Below are 18,511 nucleotides of genomic sequence, written 5' to 3' on the forward strand. Positions count from 1 at the left end.
GCCCAATAAAAAAAAGGAAATTTGCAATCCAAGCTAGGGCCTCTTCAAACCGATTTTCTTTACATTGCGGCGCAATTTTGATTGATCGATTGATCTTGCAAGTGCTTAGCTAGAAATTATTTGAAATCGCAATTTTTTGAGATCTGTGGAGCATTAACATGCGCGAGCTACTTATAGGACAAACAAATTTTCAGTCTGTTTGTGTCTGTTATATATAGTCTGTGCACATATGTCGACTGTTGTTTGTTGTATGTGCTTTAGTGTGGTTTGACATTTTCAATTCGTATTTTGTGGGTTTTAAATAACAAATATAACAATAAACGTGCTTATTATGATTTAGTATTATCGCCACATTGAATATATAAGTTATCATGGCGTTCCCACCGTTTCCCTCTCAGGATTTGGCCAAGCTCGTACTGGGTAAGATTTTTTCTTTGGCGGGAATTTAATACTTAGGGGATTGTAACGGTCTTTCAGAACCAATTTTCACCCTTTGTTATTGATTGTTTCAGGGTATCTCATAGAGGAACAATTAATGACAGCTTATGATGAATTCCTGCATCAGAGTCCATACTTAGATGCTGAAAAGAATGAGTTTGACAGGATCGCGATGCAGCCCCTGAGACATCTGCTCGGAGAATATAGGGCGGTCAAAATATATGGTAGGTAAACCTTTTCTTATTCATCCGACTTGAGCTTGCGATGATCCCATTTGGTTCTCGAATATGTGTTAATAGAAACAATTGAAATATATGTGTGTGTAGTACTGATCATCAGTTTATCCACTGCTGAGTACCTAGAGGTACTCGGAAGTGGCCTCTATTATGGCTTTCATTGGCGAAATCATCACCATCATTCGCTTGCCCTTATCCCATCATTGGCGAAATAAAATACATTAATTAATAATATGTGTGTATAACATGGGTTCACCTAATTTGTGGTAATGTATGTTTTTTTGCTGTTGTTATCTAAACTTGGTACTTGTACTTTATTGTTAATAATTGAGTGCATTGACAAAGCTGTACACTTAATGTTATACTATAGTCAATAATTGGTCAAAACAATATACATGCTAGAGATATATAGAGGGTTGAATAGTAAAGCAAACCTTGTGTAGTTAGTTGAAGGAGAAACAAGTTTAGCCATATGTATGTACTGTATAACAGTACATTCATAATTTTCTATCCTTTCTCATCATGCAACTTCCTTCACAATAAAATACAACTCAACATAATAACCCATATGTGTGGGGTATCTATGGATAGGTCTTCAAAAATGATATTAAGGTTTCTAATATAATTTTTTCTAAACTGAATAGTTTGTGCGAGAGACACTTCCAAAGTGGTAAAATGTGTCCCCCCCCCATGTAACTTCTAAACTAACAGAATAATAAAACTAAAAAAAATATATGATATACATTACCATGCAAAACTTCCACCGAAAATGGGTTTGAACGAGATCTAGTAAGTAGTTTTTTTTATACGTCATAAATGGTACGGAACCCTTCATGGGCGAGTCCGACTCGCACTTGGCCGCTTTTCTTGTATAAATTTCGATGACATTCTGCCGCCAATTTCAGGTCTCAGCAATGATTTTACCTTCTTCTTTGAACCTTGTTATATCTTTGTGATATGCTTTTACTATTTTTCCTGCCAATACAGATTATTAGTAGAAAATCGATCGAAAGTTTCGCAAAAGATATTTTCTTCATTTTTGTATAAGGGTGCGTATGTATAATATGTATGTATTACAATGGTATATTTTGAAATGAATTACTAGTCAAGGCCTATAATATATCCCTTCAAGTGGTGGCAGCGAAAACGTGACAAGTAGTCAAGTGGCGGGGCCCCATTGGGTTTTCAGCGTGGATTCAAAGAATATTACAAATTCATCTATTTAAGCTTATTTATGTATAAAAGTATATATTGAAGCATATATCGTTATAATAAGCATGAAATACGCTATTCGAATAGAACAATTAAATTATTGTAATGTTTATGCATTTCGCCACACGCACCTAACTAATCAAACCTAGCAACAGTGACAGTTTTCCAGTTTCCTTATTAAAAATGACTACCAACACAAAATAAAGTTATGATTGGAAGTAATTTGCTAATTCATTTTCTACGTAGGGCTTATAATTCAAAGGTTAAGTCATAAATAAAACCGGCCAAGAGCATGTCGGGCCACGCTCAGTGTAGGGTTCCGTAGTGATTCTTACGTCACAATAAGCTAAACTGGAGCTTAAAGTATAGTAAATTGTTAACCAAGGGATGAAACGGTACCTTTCACCCGAGTTAAACAAATAGGCAAATTTGCATAATCAGTACCTAATTAAAGTAAGTCTTTTTACTATGAAAGGAAAACTTTTTGCGATAACTCAAAAACAGCTAAACTGATCATGTCCGCTATAGTTTTCATTTAATGTCTTTCTTAAGCTCTACTTCCACGATTTTTTTCATATTTTTTGGACCTATGGTTCAAAAGTTAGAGGGGGGGGGGACACAATTTTTTTTTCTTTCGGAGCGATTATTTCCGAATATATTCACTTTATCAAAAAATGTTTCTTGAAAACCCCTATTAGTTTTGAAAGACCTTTCCAACGATACCCCACACTCTAGGGTTGAAGCGAAAAAAAAAATTCACCCCCACTTTACGTGTAGGGGAGGTACCCTAAAAAAAATTAAATTTTTAGATTTTATTGTACGACTTTGTCGGCTTTATTGATTTATATATCCATGCCAAATTTCAGCTTTCTAGCACTAACGACCACGGAGCAAAGCCTCGGACAGACAGACAGACAGACAGACAGACAGACAGACAGACAGACAGACGGACATGGCGAAACTATAAGGGTTCCGTTTTATGCCATTTGGCTACGGAACCCTAAAAAAGACAAATTACAAAACAACCTCTTTAAAAATCAAGACAGAACTCGACCTAGGCGTTTGCTCCCGGATGAACGGTCCTTAGCAACCAAGCGTTACCATGCGTGTGTATGTATGTTTTCCTTGTCTAACTTGCTAGCTACTTTTGGGCGCTAGAAGATACCAAATATACTTAAAGCCTTCAATTTTGGCACTAAATATGGTAACACATCACTAACCTAAATAACACTCTGGTGGCCGACAGCTTACTGGCTTTCGCATCGACCCGTTAGTGGTGGGCCACCACTTGAAGGGATAAATAACATAGTTATAGATAAAATCATTTTGTTAATCGGAAAGTTTTGTATATCAATGTGTTCTTGTAAAAAAACTATACGGAACAGGTCTTAATTGTACTTCTTTCCACAAGAAAATAATACTCATGGAGACAATTCTAACAACCTCAGACGCAATTAGATTGCGATGTCAGATCAGCTCGATGGTACCATAATATTTCATTGTCACCCTACTTACATATGTATGCACATTTTCAACTTCATCTGAAACCTCAGTGGGTCAAATATACTTGTAATATTTGATTAGAGACAGAGTAGACAGACAACAGACTGCTTCTGTATTAGACATTAATTAAAGTCAGTCAATTATACTCATTACTATATAACTTCGAAGTAGAAGTGTGTTTTTTGCCATTATAAACTTTTAATAATATGTATGTAATAATAGCAATTTTCTCGACTTTTGCATTTAAAGTTTATAATCGTCAATTCAAAAAATAATAAAGAAATAGTCGTTACAGTCATGGTTTTTTTTGTGAAGATAGCAAATTTTATCTACTTTTTGGAGCTACATATGCTTATGCATACTTTATAATTATGTTTTAAGTTATCTCAATACCTGCAAAGAAATGCTACCTTTCCTTTTTCGCTCCCACAAATTACTTAGCTTTGCTAGTATTCTTCCTTTTTTCACTACTTACCCGAAATTGACTTCTATTGCATTTTTAAGTTAAACTAAATTTTGAATAGGTATCTTGATTCTATTTGATATATATGATTTAAAGCAGACAGTATTAGTAAGTAATATTTTTTTTTCACAAAATTTTTGGTATCATTTTATTAGGTTCTCAGTTTGCCGCGGTATACTCTAGTATTGTATATAATTATCTAATTTTTAATTTCATTGAGTATAAATCATAATCAATATATATTTCCGGAAAAGATCCCAGAACTAACAAACCAGAATACGGATGGCGTCACAATAAGGACGTTCGCTTGTTCTACCACTTCGTCTGCTTCACCCCCTCAACAACCTAAAATCCGTCTATAAGAGCGCCTTAAACTCTTGATGAATTTGTGTAATAATGTCCTATAATATTTATTCATTTAAAAAAAGGGCATACATACCTTGTTCTTGTTTATGTTTGGCAGATGGTTTTTATACATTTTATTTTTTGCCTTATTATAATGTTCATAAAGTCTGTATTACAAGGATCTTACTCTTGGGTGGTGTGTTTTAAATATCCCCCATATCCCACATACTATTTGTGGTGTTCAATGCCTAAGGGGTCTTAATGCTCCTCATGCATAAGGACCCTTAAGGCATGGAACATCACCTTTAGATTAAGGTAGAAAATCAAACTATTTGTCAATAATCAACATACCCGGTGCGGGAATGTTTTACACTAGCTAAAAAATAGGAAAAAACTGTAAAAACAGAAACTATTTTAACATTTCTAAGCACACTTGGAGTTTACTACCTATTTTTAACTCATAGTTTGGTAACCACTTTGCACTGAACAAAGTTACAATAATTCCTGCACCCATAAAACAGATAGACCCATGTGCAGAGTGTGTATGGAAGAAGAGGAAACAACAAAACACATACTCCTAGATTGCAAACAGGTAGAAGTATACAGGAGCAAATACCTAGGGACTCCATGCACACTAAAAGAGGCAGTTAGCAACCTGATTGCATTGCTAGCTTTGTGGAGGAGCTGGGGTGGTTAGACTAGTGCTACCTCGTTTTTATGCAAAATACCAAAAGGCCCGATGATTGTTGATTTGCAGTAAATTTCCAGAAGCACTAACTAACATATTCCTGCACCCAAAACCCGGGGGTATGATAATCAAGTAATTTACCTGTATCTTCTTACAGTTGAAAGCTGTAAACCAGTAGCCCTGAGAAGGAGACTATTTCAATGTCCAAATTTACTAGAAGTGGTCAAACTTCTAGTGCAGTATGTGGATGTCAAGAGAGTTCAAGAAGATTTGTGCAGAGATCATGTCAGGTAAGATATTTTCTCTAAGAATTGTTGAAGAGTTGTTGAATTGTTTGGAATTGTGATTGTGTCAGTTATAGGTAGGTATTTTGAGATTAGAACTTTTCAATCATTAATATTCAACATTGGATAAATTGACATACAGTTACAAAACAAATAATTTCCACAAATATGATATTATCAACTGTCCAGTTCATTGATGCATCATAAAATGGCTGAGGTTACTTTGATAAATGAGTTAAATTTTTGAGGCGTGTGACATGGGATTTTTTTTATTCTGAAGAATTAATATTATTATTTAGGGTTGGCACATCCTTGCTTCAACTTCTATGACAATTGCAGACCATGTGCAGTTACATCTAGGATGTCTGTCTGTTTCAACCCATAGATGTAAATACATCGTCATATGTATTTAAAATTTCTATTTCAGTGCTGATTCACAAGAGCCAACCTCCAGAACGGGATGTGAAGCATGTCTGTCCCTCAAATTGGAGAGTTGTGTATGTTCTAATAAAAGAAGAAAAGTGTCGAGTACATCTATCAACAATTCAGAGTCTGTTGAAGCTGGAAGAAGTACTGTCACAAATACATTACCTGAGTTGTCTGGTAAGACAAAAGTATATCATCTTGGTATTTATTAATAAGATGTTCAGAAACACTATGGCTATGTCACTTTTGTTTGCAATATTACAGACAGAGGTAACATGGATACTTGAGCACATATGACAGTGTGTGAACATAACTTAGAAAACAATTTTTAAGTTTCCTTAATTAATAAAAACACAGGCCTTTTTGCTAGTATTACTTCATTGTTTTTTTGATCAACCTGGGTGTATTTCATTTGGACAATCGGATTTGCCTTAATTGTAGCCTTAGTAGTCATCATCACAGGCCTTTGCGTCTATTGCAGACGTTTTGAGCATTGCTGTTTAGACGACGGGTTTGGTGACTGTGGAGGCTGATGCGTGAGCGGCACGACCTCCCACATTTTTGGCAGAGAAAGCTCATGCCACCTGAGGTTCCAGTCCCGATTTGCTTTCTACAACACCTTCTGCTATCTAACATATTAAACCAGGCTTGGTCGCATAGCCTTCTCCCCTCCACAACACTTCTTTAGCTAAGTAGTACCTATTAAAAAAAAATTAATGTTCCCAATTATAATACTTACGTGCACACACTATAAATAATAGTGGTTTAAAAAAATAGGCTTCTCACGTGTATTAATGTAATAAATAAATGTAAACTTGTATTTTACAGGTAACCAGAATCTTGATAATAGACATGTTGGAGTTACTGCAAGTCATACAAGCCAAACAAATACTATTAGTCAACAAGAGATTCTGCCGGGCGGTTATCCTGGTGTAGACGCCCCAAATGTCGACCAAAACAGTATTCATCTTCAGCCAAACCCTAATATTACAACTACACAACCACCAAATGTAAGTACATATATCTAATTTAAATTTTATGCAGTCATATTATGAAATAAGTAGTTCATAAAACATGACTGCCAAATCTCTCAATATCTTCTTATGTTATAAAGCGGCACGTAAGTATATTAAAATAACTTGCACTTAAATTTGACGACCGGTCTGGCCTAGTGGGTAGTGACCCTGTCTACGAAGCCGATGGTTCCGGGTTCAAATCCTGGTAAGGGCATTTATCCGTGTGATGAGCATGGATATTTGTTCCTGAGTCATGGGTGTTTTCTATGTATTTAAGTATTTGTATATATTATATATATCGTTGTCTAAGTACCCTCAACACAAGCCTTATTGAGCTTACTGTGGGACTTAGTCAATTTGTGTAATAATGTCCTATAATATTTATTTATTTATATAAATAAATTGGTTTACTAATATTAACAGTGCGCCGAAATAGGCCAGTCGCCACGCATCTAAGAGAGGTATGGGCAATGTGAATGTCATCTCGCCTTGTGTGGTAGGGCACAGCACAGCAGATGTCATTCCAGATCTAGAGCAGAGCCCAACTGGGGAAGTACCTCCACCTTACAGAAAACCGCAGCCAAATAACACTTGACCCCCTATAGTGTTGTGTTCCTGCCGGTGAGTAAGGTTGCCAGAGCTCAACGAGGGGGGTGGGGTTAGGGTCGGCAACGCGCATGTAACTCCTCTGGAGTTGCAGGTGTACATAGGCTACGGAGACTGCTTACCATCAGGCAGGCCGTATGCTTGTTTGCCACCGACGTAGTATAAAAAAAAAAAATCTAAAGAACAGCAACACCAAACATTTTTGTATTATGCTGTTTTTTTCTATCTGTGATGTGGTGCTTCACCAATTCTTTTCATGAGCTCTGGTTATATTAAACAACCAATTAAAAATAGGTAAATAACACAAGCTGAACCCTAGGGTACATAATTTGACCATAAGAATTAACAAAGTAGGAAGTAATTGCAGTTTTACCCAGACAGACATTGAGTTTGTATGCTATGATGCCACACACTGAGGCCTACGTAAAATTTGTAACAAAAACAGAGTGTTGGGAATAAATAAATTTATGTGTATTGTTAAATTAACTAATATATTTTTCAGGTCACTGGTAACACAACAGCATTAGAGTGTTCACAAAATATAGCAGAATTCAACACCGTACTGAATCAAGTGTACAATAAAAGCAATGTTACGGGAGGTCTAAGAGATAACAATAGTATGATGAGCACCGAAACTACTAATAATAATAGGATACCTAACTGCCAACCTGAAAGTTTTCAAGATTTTAGTACAGGAGTTAGGGGTCCAGGTATATTTATATAAAAAAATAATTTTTAACAAGCAGAAACGTCTGCGAACGATGCCATTAAGCTTAGAATAAATTCAAAAGTGGAAAATTACTGTCTTGGGTAAGACTTGAACTTGTATCCAGAGGCCGTGCGTTCAAGTCCCACCCAAGTCAGTAATTTTCCACTTTTAAATTTATTCTAAGCTATATAATATGTATATATATATTTATATTACCATAGAAAAGTAGATAAATGTACAGAGTCAAATAGTATACAGTGACTGCTATAGTTATTGGCCACTCTAAACAATAAGACGTCGATTGGCTTGTTTCTTTCTTATTTGTTAGGAGTGGCCAATTACTATGTAGTGGCCATAGCAGTTACCTATTACGTGGGTGTTTTAGGTAACTGAACTAATTACCCTACATTCATTTTGCCTTCTAACTACACAAAATAGTATTTAACTCTGGGAATCTGAAAGTTTATGAAATCCAAAATGTGCTAGGCTATTGAGTGATAGCAATTAGGAATAAAAAGCCGGACACTTGCCTTATAAAACGGTATCCATTTGTATAAGTAATACAAATAAGTAATCTTATTATTATATAAATGTTACAGGTGCATCCTCTACAAATGTTAACGTGCCAGATTCTAGTACTACAGAAAATTTAACGGTGCCGTAAGTTGAACTATTGATTAATTAACCATTAAAATTGCTAGCAATGTTCTTTATATGTTTTTTATTTATTTTATAGATTATCACGTCCTGACACAGAGCAAACAATATCAAATAAAAGAACTGTAAAGACCTTTCAGAAAAGAAGTTGTGCCTTTAGAGTCGGAAATGTGAAACATGATGTTACAGAAATAACCAGTGAAGTAATAGATGTCGATGATGATATACCGTCAAACCCAACGCCAGGGGAGCAAAAAGTGACCATTCTGTCAAATGTCAAAGTAGGCAATGACGAGAGACTGATAAAAATGCCAAAACACGCAACGTCAACACCTTTGCTACAATTTCAAACAATTTGCTTAAATGGTACACCCATATTTAGACCTAAATCAGTAGAACAAAAGCTGATATATACCAAAGATGAAATTATGGCGATGCCAACACTTATTATAGTACCAGCATCAGGTATTTTGTTTTTGTTTTCTTTCTTCAAAGACAAATCCTAAAGTTAAGAGTCCTTATTCCTACAGACGAGCGTATTTTGTAAAATGCTTCCTTTTTCATTCAAGATTACGACGTAACTATTAGTATTTATTCAAAAACTGATAATGTACTTAAATAATCGTTTCCTAAACTAGGGGCTCCAACAGTTCAAATTTTCATTTTCTCTTTTAAACCTCTTTTTTAATGAGGTTTTTTGGGAGTCTTTTCCAAATTTTGCAGTGAGATGTGGCGTTTCGATTCTCAATTTTGCTATAAACAAGAATCATTTGGTACATGAATGACTACAATTTGATTCAACATATCTCGTACGAGGGGCTGGAATGATTAACAATCGAAGATTCATTTGAAAAAACTGAGAAAATACCTTCCGAGTTTTCTTAATTTTTTTGGCGAAAACAGGGTTTTATTATATTTTATTTCCGCAAATTGTACGCATATTTTGCTTTAAAAATAATATTATAGCAAACTGTAACTTTATGTTAACCTATAAAAAAAAAATCGTAACTATGGGACCTACATTGCCGTAAATTTATATTTTTTTAAAACACGTATAAATCACGCAGCAGCGACGCCCCGCTCTCAGTCCGCGCGGAGCGCGCTTAGAGGACGGACCTGTGCTCGATTGTCAGGCATTCGTTGCGATCGTAATCAGCTACGGAGTTCCGAGAAGTGCTATATACTGCGATTAGAAAATCTTAATAAAAGTTCATTTTTTACAGTATGCCTAACAGACTCGCTTATTGATGGATTTTCAGTATTACTTTTTTTTTAATACTAAGTCGGTGGCAAACAAGCATACGGCCCGCATATGTACGCCTGCAACTCCAGAGGAGTTACATGCGCGTTGCCGACCCTAACCCCCTCCCGCCCCTCGTTGAGCTCTGGCAACCTTACTCACCGGCAGGAACACAACACTATGAGTAAGGTCTAGTGTTATTTGGCTGCGATTTTCTGAAAAACGCATTTTCACTTGAAATTACGTTAGGGTTTGCATTATTATTTTTGACCCGGATGAAGTCCAAGTTCTCATGATGGAGTCAGGAGTTGGTCACCAGAACTCCTAATCTACTAATTATAATCCCATCGTGTTTGGGCTCAAAAGATTTGCCCTGACGAACACCATCGATCTAGATGAGGTCCAGGGTCTCATGATGGAGTCAGGAGTTGGTCACTAGAACTCCTAATCTACTCATTATAATTCCATCGTGTTTGGGCTCAACAGAGTTGCCCTGATGAGCACCTTCAATCTAGATGAGGTCCAGGGTCTCATGATGGAGTCAGGAGCTGGTCACCAGAACTCCTAATCTACTCATCATAACTCCATCGTGTTTGGGTTCAATAGAGTTGCCCTGACGAGCACCATCAATCTAGATGAGGTCCAGGGCCTCATGATGGAGTCAGGAGCTGGTCACCAGAACTCCTAATCTACTCATCATAACTCCATCGTGTTTGGGCTCAATAGATTTGCCCTGATGAACACCATCGATCTAGATGAGGCCCAGGGTCTCATGATGGAGTCAGGAGTTGGTCACCAGAACTCCTAAACTACTCATCATAACCTCATCGTGTTCGGGCTCAATAGATTTGCCCTGACGAGCATCATCAATCTAGATAAAGTCCAGGGTCTCATGATGGAGTCAGGAGTTGGTCACTAGAACTCCTAATCTACTCATTATAATTCCAACGTGTTTGGGCTCAAAAGATTTGCCCTGATGAGCACCATCGATCTAGATGAGGTCCAGGGTCTCATGATGGAGTCAGGAGTTGGTCACCAGAACTCCTACTCCACTCATCATAACTCCATCGTGTTTGGGCTCAATAGAGTTGCCCTGACGAGCACCTTCAATCTAGATGAGGTCCAGGGTCTCATGATGGAGTCAGGAGCTGGTCACCAGAACTCCTAATCTACTCATCATAACTCCATCGTGTTTGGGTTCAATAGAGTTGCCCTGACGAGCACCATCAATCTAGATGAGGTCCAGGGTCTCATGATGGAGTCAGGAGCTGGTTACCAGAACTCCTAATCTACTCATCATAACTCCATCGTGTTTGGGCTCAATAGATTTGCCCTGATGAACACCATCGATCTAGATGAGGCCCAGGGTCTCATGATGGAGTCAGGAGTTGGTCACCAGAACTCCTAATCTACTCATCATAACCTCATCGTGTTCGGGCTCAATAGATTTGCCCTGACGAGCATCATCAATCTAGATAAAGTCCAGGGTCTCATGATGGAGTCAGGAGTTGGTCACTAGAACTCCTAATCTACTCATTATAATTCCAACGTGATTGGGCTCAAAAGATTTGCCCTGATGAGCACCATCGATCTAGATGAGGTCCAGGGTCTCATGATGGAGTCAGGAGTTGGTCACCAGAACTCCTAATCTACTCATCATAACTCCATCGTGTTTGGGCTCAATAGATTTGCCCTGATGAACACCATCGATCTAGATGAGGTCCAGGGTCTCATGATGGAGTCAGGAGTTGGTCACCAGAACTCCTAAACTACTCATCATAACCTCATCGTGTTTGGGCTCAATAGATTTGCCCTGACGAGCATCATCAATCTAGATAAAGTCCAGGGTCTCATGATGGAGTCAGGAGTTAGTCACTAGAACTCCTAATCTACTCATTATAATTCCAACGTGTTTGGGCTCAAAAGATTTGCCCTGACGAGCACCATCGATCTAGATGAGGTCCAGGGTCTCATGATGGAGTCAGGAGTTGGTCTCCAGAACTCCTAATCTACTCATCATAACTCCATCGTGTATGGGCTCAATAGAGTTGCCCTGACGAGCACCATCAATCTAGATCAGGTCCAGGGTCTCATGATGGACTCAGGAGTTGATCACCAGAACTCCTAGTCTATTCATCATAACTCCATCGTGTTTGGGCTCAAAAGATTTGCCCTGACGAGTACCATCGATCTAGATTAAGTCGAGGGTCGCATGATGGACTCAGTAGTTGGTCACCAGAACTCCTAATCTATTCATCATAATGGTAATTTGATGGTGCTTGTCGGAGTAAATCTATTGAGCCCAAACACGATGGAGTTATGATAAATAGATTATGAGTTCTGGTGACCAACTCCTGACTCCATCATGAGACCCTGGACTTCATCTAGATCGATGGTACTCGTCAGGGCAAATCTTTTGAGCCCAAACACGATGGAATTATAATGAGTAGATTAGGAGTTCTAGTGACCAACTCCTGACTCCATCATGAGACCCTGAACATCATCTAGATTGATGGTGCTCGTGAGGGCAAATCTATTGAGCCCAAACACGATGGAGTTATGATGAGTAGATTAGGAATTATGGTGACCAACTCCTGACTCCATCATGAGACCCTGGACTTCATCTAGATCGATGGTACTCGTCAGGGCAAATCTTTTGAGCCCAAACACGATGGAATTATAATGAGTAGATTAGGAGTTCTGGTGACCAACTCCTGACTCCATCATGAGACCCTGGACTTCATTTAGATCGATGGTACTCGTCAGGGCAAATCTATTGAGCTCGAATACGATGGAATTATAATGAGTAGATTAGGAGTTCTAGTGACCTACTCCTGACTCCATCATGAGACCCTGGACTTCATCTAGATTGATGGTGCTCATCAGGGTAAATCTATTGAGCCCAAACTCGATGGAGTTATGATGAGTAGATTAGGAGTTCTGGGGAGTTCTGGTGACCAACTCCTGACTCCGTCATGAGACCCTGGACCTCATCTAGATCGATGGTGTTCGTCAGGGCAAATCTTTTGAGCCCAAGCACGATGGAATTATAATGAGTAGATTAGGAGTTCTGGTGACCAACTCCTGACTCCATCATAAGAACCTGGATGGACTTCATTCGGGTCAAAAATAATAATACAAACCCTAACGTGATTTCAAATAACACTGAAACTCTATAGCACTAATGTGCGCAAACGATTGGCATCTTGACTACGCAGCATGGGTGCGTAGCCACCATGCCAATCGATACGACAACGAAACACTATCTGTCTCTCTCTCGTACTAATATGCACAAACGATTGGCATCTTGGCTGGGCAGCATGGGTGCGTAGCCAACATGCCAAACGTTTACGATACGACAAGGAAACACTATCTGTCTCTCTATCGCACTAATATGCGCAATCGATTGGCTTCTTGGCTAGGTATCATGGGTGCGTAGCCAACATGCCAATCGTTTACGATACGACAACGAAACACTACTCTCTCTCTATCGCACTAATATACGCAAACGATTGGTATTTTGGCTAGGCACTAAGCAAGTGTGTGGCCAACATGCCAATCGTTTACGATACTACAACGAAACACTATCTGTCTCTCTATCGCACTAATATACTTTATTTATACCTGCAGTCATTTAGTAACTTCTTCATTTTCCATTGGTGTGAAAGAGACAGAATAAAGAGCAAGGGTTATAGTACACTCTGTAGTCTGTACACTTAGTAGTAGTGTACATAAAAAAAAAACTACTGTGCATATACAATAAAATAAAGAGTGCCCATATGATATCATATGACACTAAAATTAATGTTGCTTGAAATTATATTGAAAACTATCAAGATTATTCTAGTCTGCATTGAAACGCGCGTCGCGTTGCCGGCGCTCGCGTACCGAGCGCCAACGCCATCTATCGAGCGTTATTTCGTGAAATCGGAGAACGCTCCAAGGATTAAGGGCTCTTAAATACTTATACTTTAATAACATTCCATAATTAATAATAATAACAACAATGGCCTTTATCATAGTTAAAATAATCTGTACAATTCGTTTTTATTTATTTATAAAACAGCATGCCTGTATCTTCTTCTTCCTCGCGTTGTCCCGGCATTTTGCCATGGCTCATGGTAGCCTGGGGTCCGATGGCAACTAATGCCGAGAATTGGCGTAGGCGCTAGTTTTTACGAAAGCGACTGCCATCTGACTTTTCAACTCAGAGGGTAAACTAGGGCTTATTGGGATTAGTCCGGTTTCCTCACGATGTTTTCCTTTACCGAAAAGCGACTGGTGAATATCAAATGATATTTCGTACATAAGTTCCGAAAAACTCATTGGTATGAGCCGGGGTTTGAACCCGCGACCTCCGTATTGCAAGTCGCACGCTCTTACCGGCAGGCCACCAGCGCTTCCTGGCTTCCTAAAACAGCATGCCTGTATGTATAACATTAATTTGTTAGACCTTTATGATTTTCAAGTTTTAAAACTAGATTCGTCATGATTTCAGGTCCATCAAAGACGGCACCGACTGTTTGCCAACCACAAACCATGTCAGCCCAGAGTTCCAGTATTACGACATCGACCACTTCCGCTCCGCTTCCCCTTACGCCATTAGCGGTCGATGTTTCCAATAGTTCCTCAAACGTCACGGGTCATGTACCGAATGCTCACAAACCGCAAGAAGCCACCGTGCAAGACACTACCGCTAGTCAACCCGGCTTAGTGAAAACTGTAGAAGCATTAAGAAACGCCTCAGTACCTAAAGATAATACAGTTCCAGGCTCTAGTACGAGTACGCCACAAGGACTACCGCCAATGAGGAAATCTTCATCTACGCCGCGTCGAACGACATCACATGTTAGGGTTTTAGATTTCACTACTCCAAGAAGGATTCTAAATGAACCGACTAGTGAAAATCCTAATGAGGAAGCCGAGTCTGACAAGCCTGTTGAAGTTATGATTAGTAAAAGCCCTAATGTATCTTTTCCTCGTGGCTCAATAATTTTAGATAATACGGGCCAATCAGAGACAACAGTTGATGCAGATAAAATTAATGAAACAGAAACATTAGAGGCAAATAAAAGTGTCAGGAAAAAAATTGTGGAAAACAAGAAACGAGATTGGGATGCTGATCTCCGGGCTCTAGTGGCAGGTAGTCAACAGCCATTGAAACAACGCATATTTTCACCATCGTCGAAATCTAAACCTAAACAGAAAATTATAAAGAAATGTATGATTGAGAAAGAAAATGTTAAAAATAAGACAATAGTAAATACCGCAGAAAAAACGCGAAAAAAATCAAGCGTTAAGAGCAATGATTCCGTCAATAATAAGCTTCAAAAGAAAAAAGACAAACCGGAAACAGTAGAGAGGCCTGAAGAAAATGTCCCAAGTCCAACAGTGTCTCCACTAGGTATAATTCAATATGCTCGAGAAAGACCTGCATGTGAACCTGAAAAACTAAAAGATAAATCAAATGACGAGGATCGCATCGTCACTCCTGAAGTAGAAAGATTGTCTTTGAGAAATGAGATTGGAGGTAAACTCAATATTTCAGATATATTAGAAACACCATACAAACAGGCATTATATGAAATTCAAATGGAGACTCCTAGATTTTTGGGGCCGGAATTACCAGATGATCCTATGTCAGATATAAAAATAACGGATATACCGACGCCTAGATTTTTGACTTCAAATACGCCTTTTACTCCGAAAACTAAGCAAGCCACTCCTTCCTCTTATTCTTCTCGTCCCACAGACTACTCAAGTGGCGGCTCATATTATAAACCGGATGACCAAGATTATTTACGCATCGTGGATGATACGATATGTCCCGTAACATCTACCCATTCAAAAGATAATTCTAAGGAAACAGTCACTGTAAGTACAGCCGAACCTGATCTTAAAGGCAATAAGCCAAGACGAAGTAATAGGTCTAGACCAGTAAGGCAGTGTACCAAAAATGTCTCTTATTATAATAGTCCAATGACTACCAAAAGTACGAATTCAAACAAAAAAGACGATGTCTCATCGTGTAGTGATTCAGCTAGTGCTAATAGTTCGTTTGATAATACCCTAAAAGAAGATGTTCCTGCACCAAGAAGTGAGAGAAAGCATACAACTAAATCAGACAACAAGAGCAAACCTAGCTTATCTAAAAAGCGCTCACCACTTAAAAAAGTTACGCAAAAACCTTTTATGAAAATAAAGCCACGGAATACGCCCACGAAAGATTCTTCAAGAAAAAGTAGTAGAAAATCCTCTGAATCATCACAAGTTACGTTAAAAGGAAAGCCCAGAATGAGAACGTCTAGTAAAGTTTCTGGTAATTCACCTCATGCCGCTGCTGTGCCCACCAAACGCCGTCGAAAATCGGCCACGCCTCGAAAACTGCATCGCACTGAATTCAAATCTTCGGACCATGACTCAGCAGAAGCAGTAAGCATGGAAAAATCAAAAAGTGAGATTCAAAATTCTAGTGTATCTTGTGTCCAAGATTCTGATACTGAACAACTTCCTCTTCGATGGTCCGACGACGGCTCTCAAGAAAGCAGAGCCCTGGGTGAAACTGATCGCGAGAATGAAGATGAAATATCTAAGATACAGGAGTATATAAACAAAACAATGGACTCAAGTCATAAAGATAATGAAATGTCGCAAATAAAAGAGTACATAGACAGTACGATGGGATCAGGTTACAAAGAAAATGAAGGTAGTTTACAAAACGACTTAATAAAACGCGGATTTGATATAGAGACAGCCAAAAAAATAGAACGGGATTTGTTAAGTACACCAGTACCAGAGGATAATCGACCTAATTTGCCATTCATTGTTGATGAAGAGAGAAGTAATAGAACATTAGAGAGGCCCGCAGAGAGCGAGAGTACTTTACCGAAAAATGTTATCTCTGAGGAAGAGTATTTAGAAGAAGATTTTAGTGTTCATGACTGTAAAGAAGGTAGTGCAAATTATTTAATAGTTCAACACGATGGAATAGCACGTCCCGAAATACCACCCGAAGAAGACCCGAAATTAAAAGATAAATTTTCTTTGGAAATATGCATTGATGACGGTGATGTTGTCAGATTGAGAGCTTCGTCGTACAATATTCTAATGGATGAAGATTTTCAAGATCTCGGTGAGACTATTAAAGAGACAGAGATGGCTGTAAGCTCGATTTCTAATATTGATAGGTTGTACACACCGATGAAAGACCATATCAGAGCTCAGTGCTATTCAATATTCGATTCAACCCTGACTAGTATAGATACTCCACTAAAAGCTGATAGTCCATCACGGACTCAAAACACAATTTCCGTAACGATAGAAGAAGAAGATCCGGAAGAAATACCTGAACTAAGAGAAAAAACGGAAAATAGGAAAAGAAAAAGATTACGTTGCAGTTCTGCTTCAGATGAATCTGTGACTGATCATAAGAGAGTGAAACCGGACACTCATATTATTTTGACAAAAGATTTAAAAAATATGGACATTGAAGTTTTACTAACCAAATTACATGGATCTACGACGAATTGAACGCGATTTATTGAATCGAGAATATTATTTATTTTGACATGACACGTTCATATTGACTGTGTGCTGAAGTAGTTGAGCAAAATATGCCCAGATCGATCTACATAATTCTCATTTGACAATAGAGTTGTATGTAGATACTTTCCATGTCTTTGCTTTGCTAATTCTGTCGCTGATTGTACAGTAAGTGCCCCAACGTATCCACGTCGCTATACTAGCTGTATAGAAAAGTGTATACATATGTTAGGGCACAAACTGTACTTTGGCATCTGTCAATGACATATTGATTAAAAATAATGAAGATTTGATTAATCTACATTTTTTTAAATTGTTCATATAGTTAAAATACATGTAATAATTAGGTATTATCCGATTAACCCTCCGACTGCTTGAGTTGTACAGACTGGCGTTTGATAGGTTAAGAAAGATATACGATTTAGAAGACTGTGTACAGAGTGTGTATGTGTAAGTAGGTAATGTAAGTGTTGATTTAGAGAAATATATTTATATGTGTAAGACACATAACACAACTTAGAATTTTGTAAGCATTGTAAATATCTTAATATGGTCTAATTTGTTATTAAGCGTTCTTTGTATTTAACTGCGCTGGTCACAGTTAATACGTTAATAAATATTTTTTTGTAGTTGGATATTTTATTTACTATGTCCGTCGAATAATATTATTATTACAACGATCATTCACTTCTTAGCCGTTTTCAATCTTAGTTGCTTCATTTAGGCAATTGAAACCATTAGTTTATATGAAAAGCAGTCTTTTATGACTGTATACTATATGACTATTTTATATTATTTAAATTTTATTACATTTCTATACTGAAGGATATCATTTAAATCGGTTCAACTACAGGACCAAATTGTTCATAATTAGGAAACATCCTTTATTTTTATAAAATTACTGAATTATTGTAAGATAGTTTAGACGCATAATGCCAAAAACGCGAAACGCCAAAGACGTGTATTGCTAAATGCTGTTAATGCCAAACACGTGGAATGCCAAAGTTGTATAAAAACCAAATACGCATAATACCAAAAAATTTAAAACACCAAATACGCATAATGCCAAAAACTTAAAAAAAAAACAAATACGCATAGTTAATGCCAAAATCAAACGGTGTAAAAAGTAAAAACATCGGTAATAAT

The 18,511-nt window shown here is 37.8% G+C and overlaps 1 protein-coding gene across 1 annotated transcript; it reads left to right on the top strand.

Moving 5' to 3' along the window:
* Window positions 1–97: 97 nt before the first annotated feature.
* LOC133520688 (mucin-5AC-like) lies at window positions 98–17,994 on the top strand. The gene is made up of 9 exons (XM_061855295.1): window positions 98–420; window positions 513–662; window positions 5,043–5,175; window positions 5,597–5,772; window positions 6,424–6,605; window positions 7,720–7,927; window positions 8,526–8,586; window positions 8,663–9,048; window positions 14,322–17,994. The coding sequence occupies exons 1-9, from the start codon at window positions 372–374 to the stop codon at window positions 17,351–17,353; spliced, it is 4,377 nt and encodes a 1,458-aa protein (XP_061711279.1). The 5' UTR covers window positions 98–371; the 3' UTR covers window positions 17,354–17,994.
* Window positions 17,995–18,511: the final 517 nt, after the last annotated feature.

Source organism: Cydia pomonella, chromosome 8 (assembly GCF_033807575.1).
Source record: "Cydia pomonella isolate Wapato2018A chromosome 8, ilCydPomo1, whole genome shotgun sequence".
NCBI classification, from domain to species: Eukaryota; Metazoa; Arthropoda; class Insecta; order Lepidoptera; family Tortricidae; genus Cydia; species Cydia pomonella.

What these genes read in the sequence shown, in the direction of transcription:
- LOC133520688 (XM_061855295.1), top strand. Translation starts at nt 372, where the DNA reads ATGGCGTTCCCACCGTTTCCCTCTCAGGATTTGGCCAAGCTCGTACTG. An exon ending in TTTGGCCAAGCTCGTACTGG is followed by an intron (nt 421 to 512) that starts GTAAGATTTTTT and finishes TGATTGTTTCAG; the next exon opens with GGTATCTCATAGAGGAACAA. An exon ending in ACAGAAAATTTAACGGTGCC is followed by an intron (nt 8,587 to 8,662) that starts GTAAGTTGAACT and finishes TTTATTTTATAG; the next exon opens with ATTATCACGTCCTGACACAG.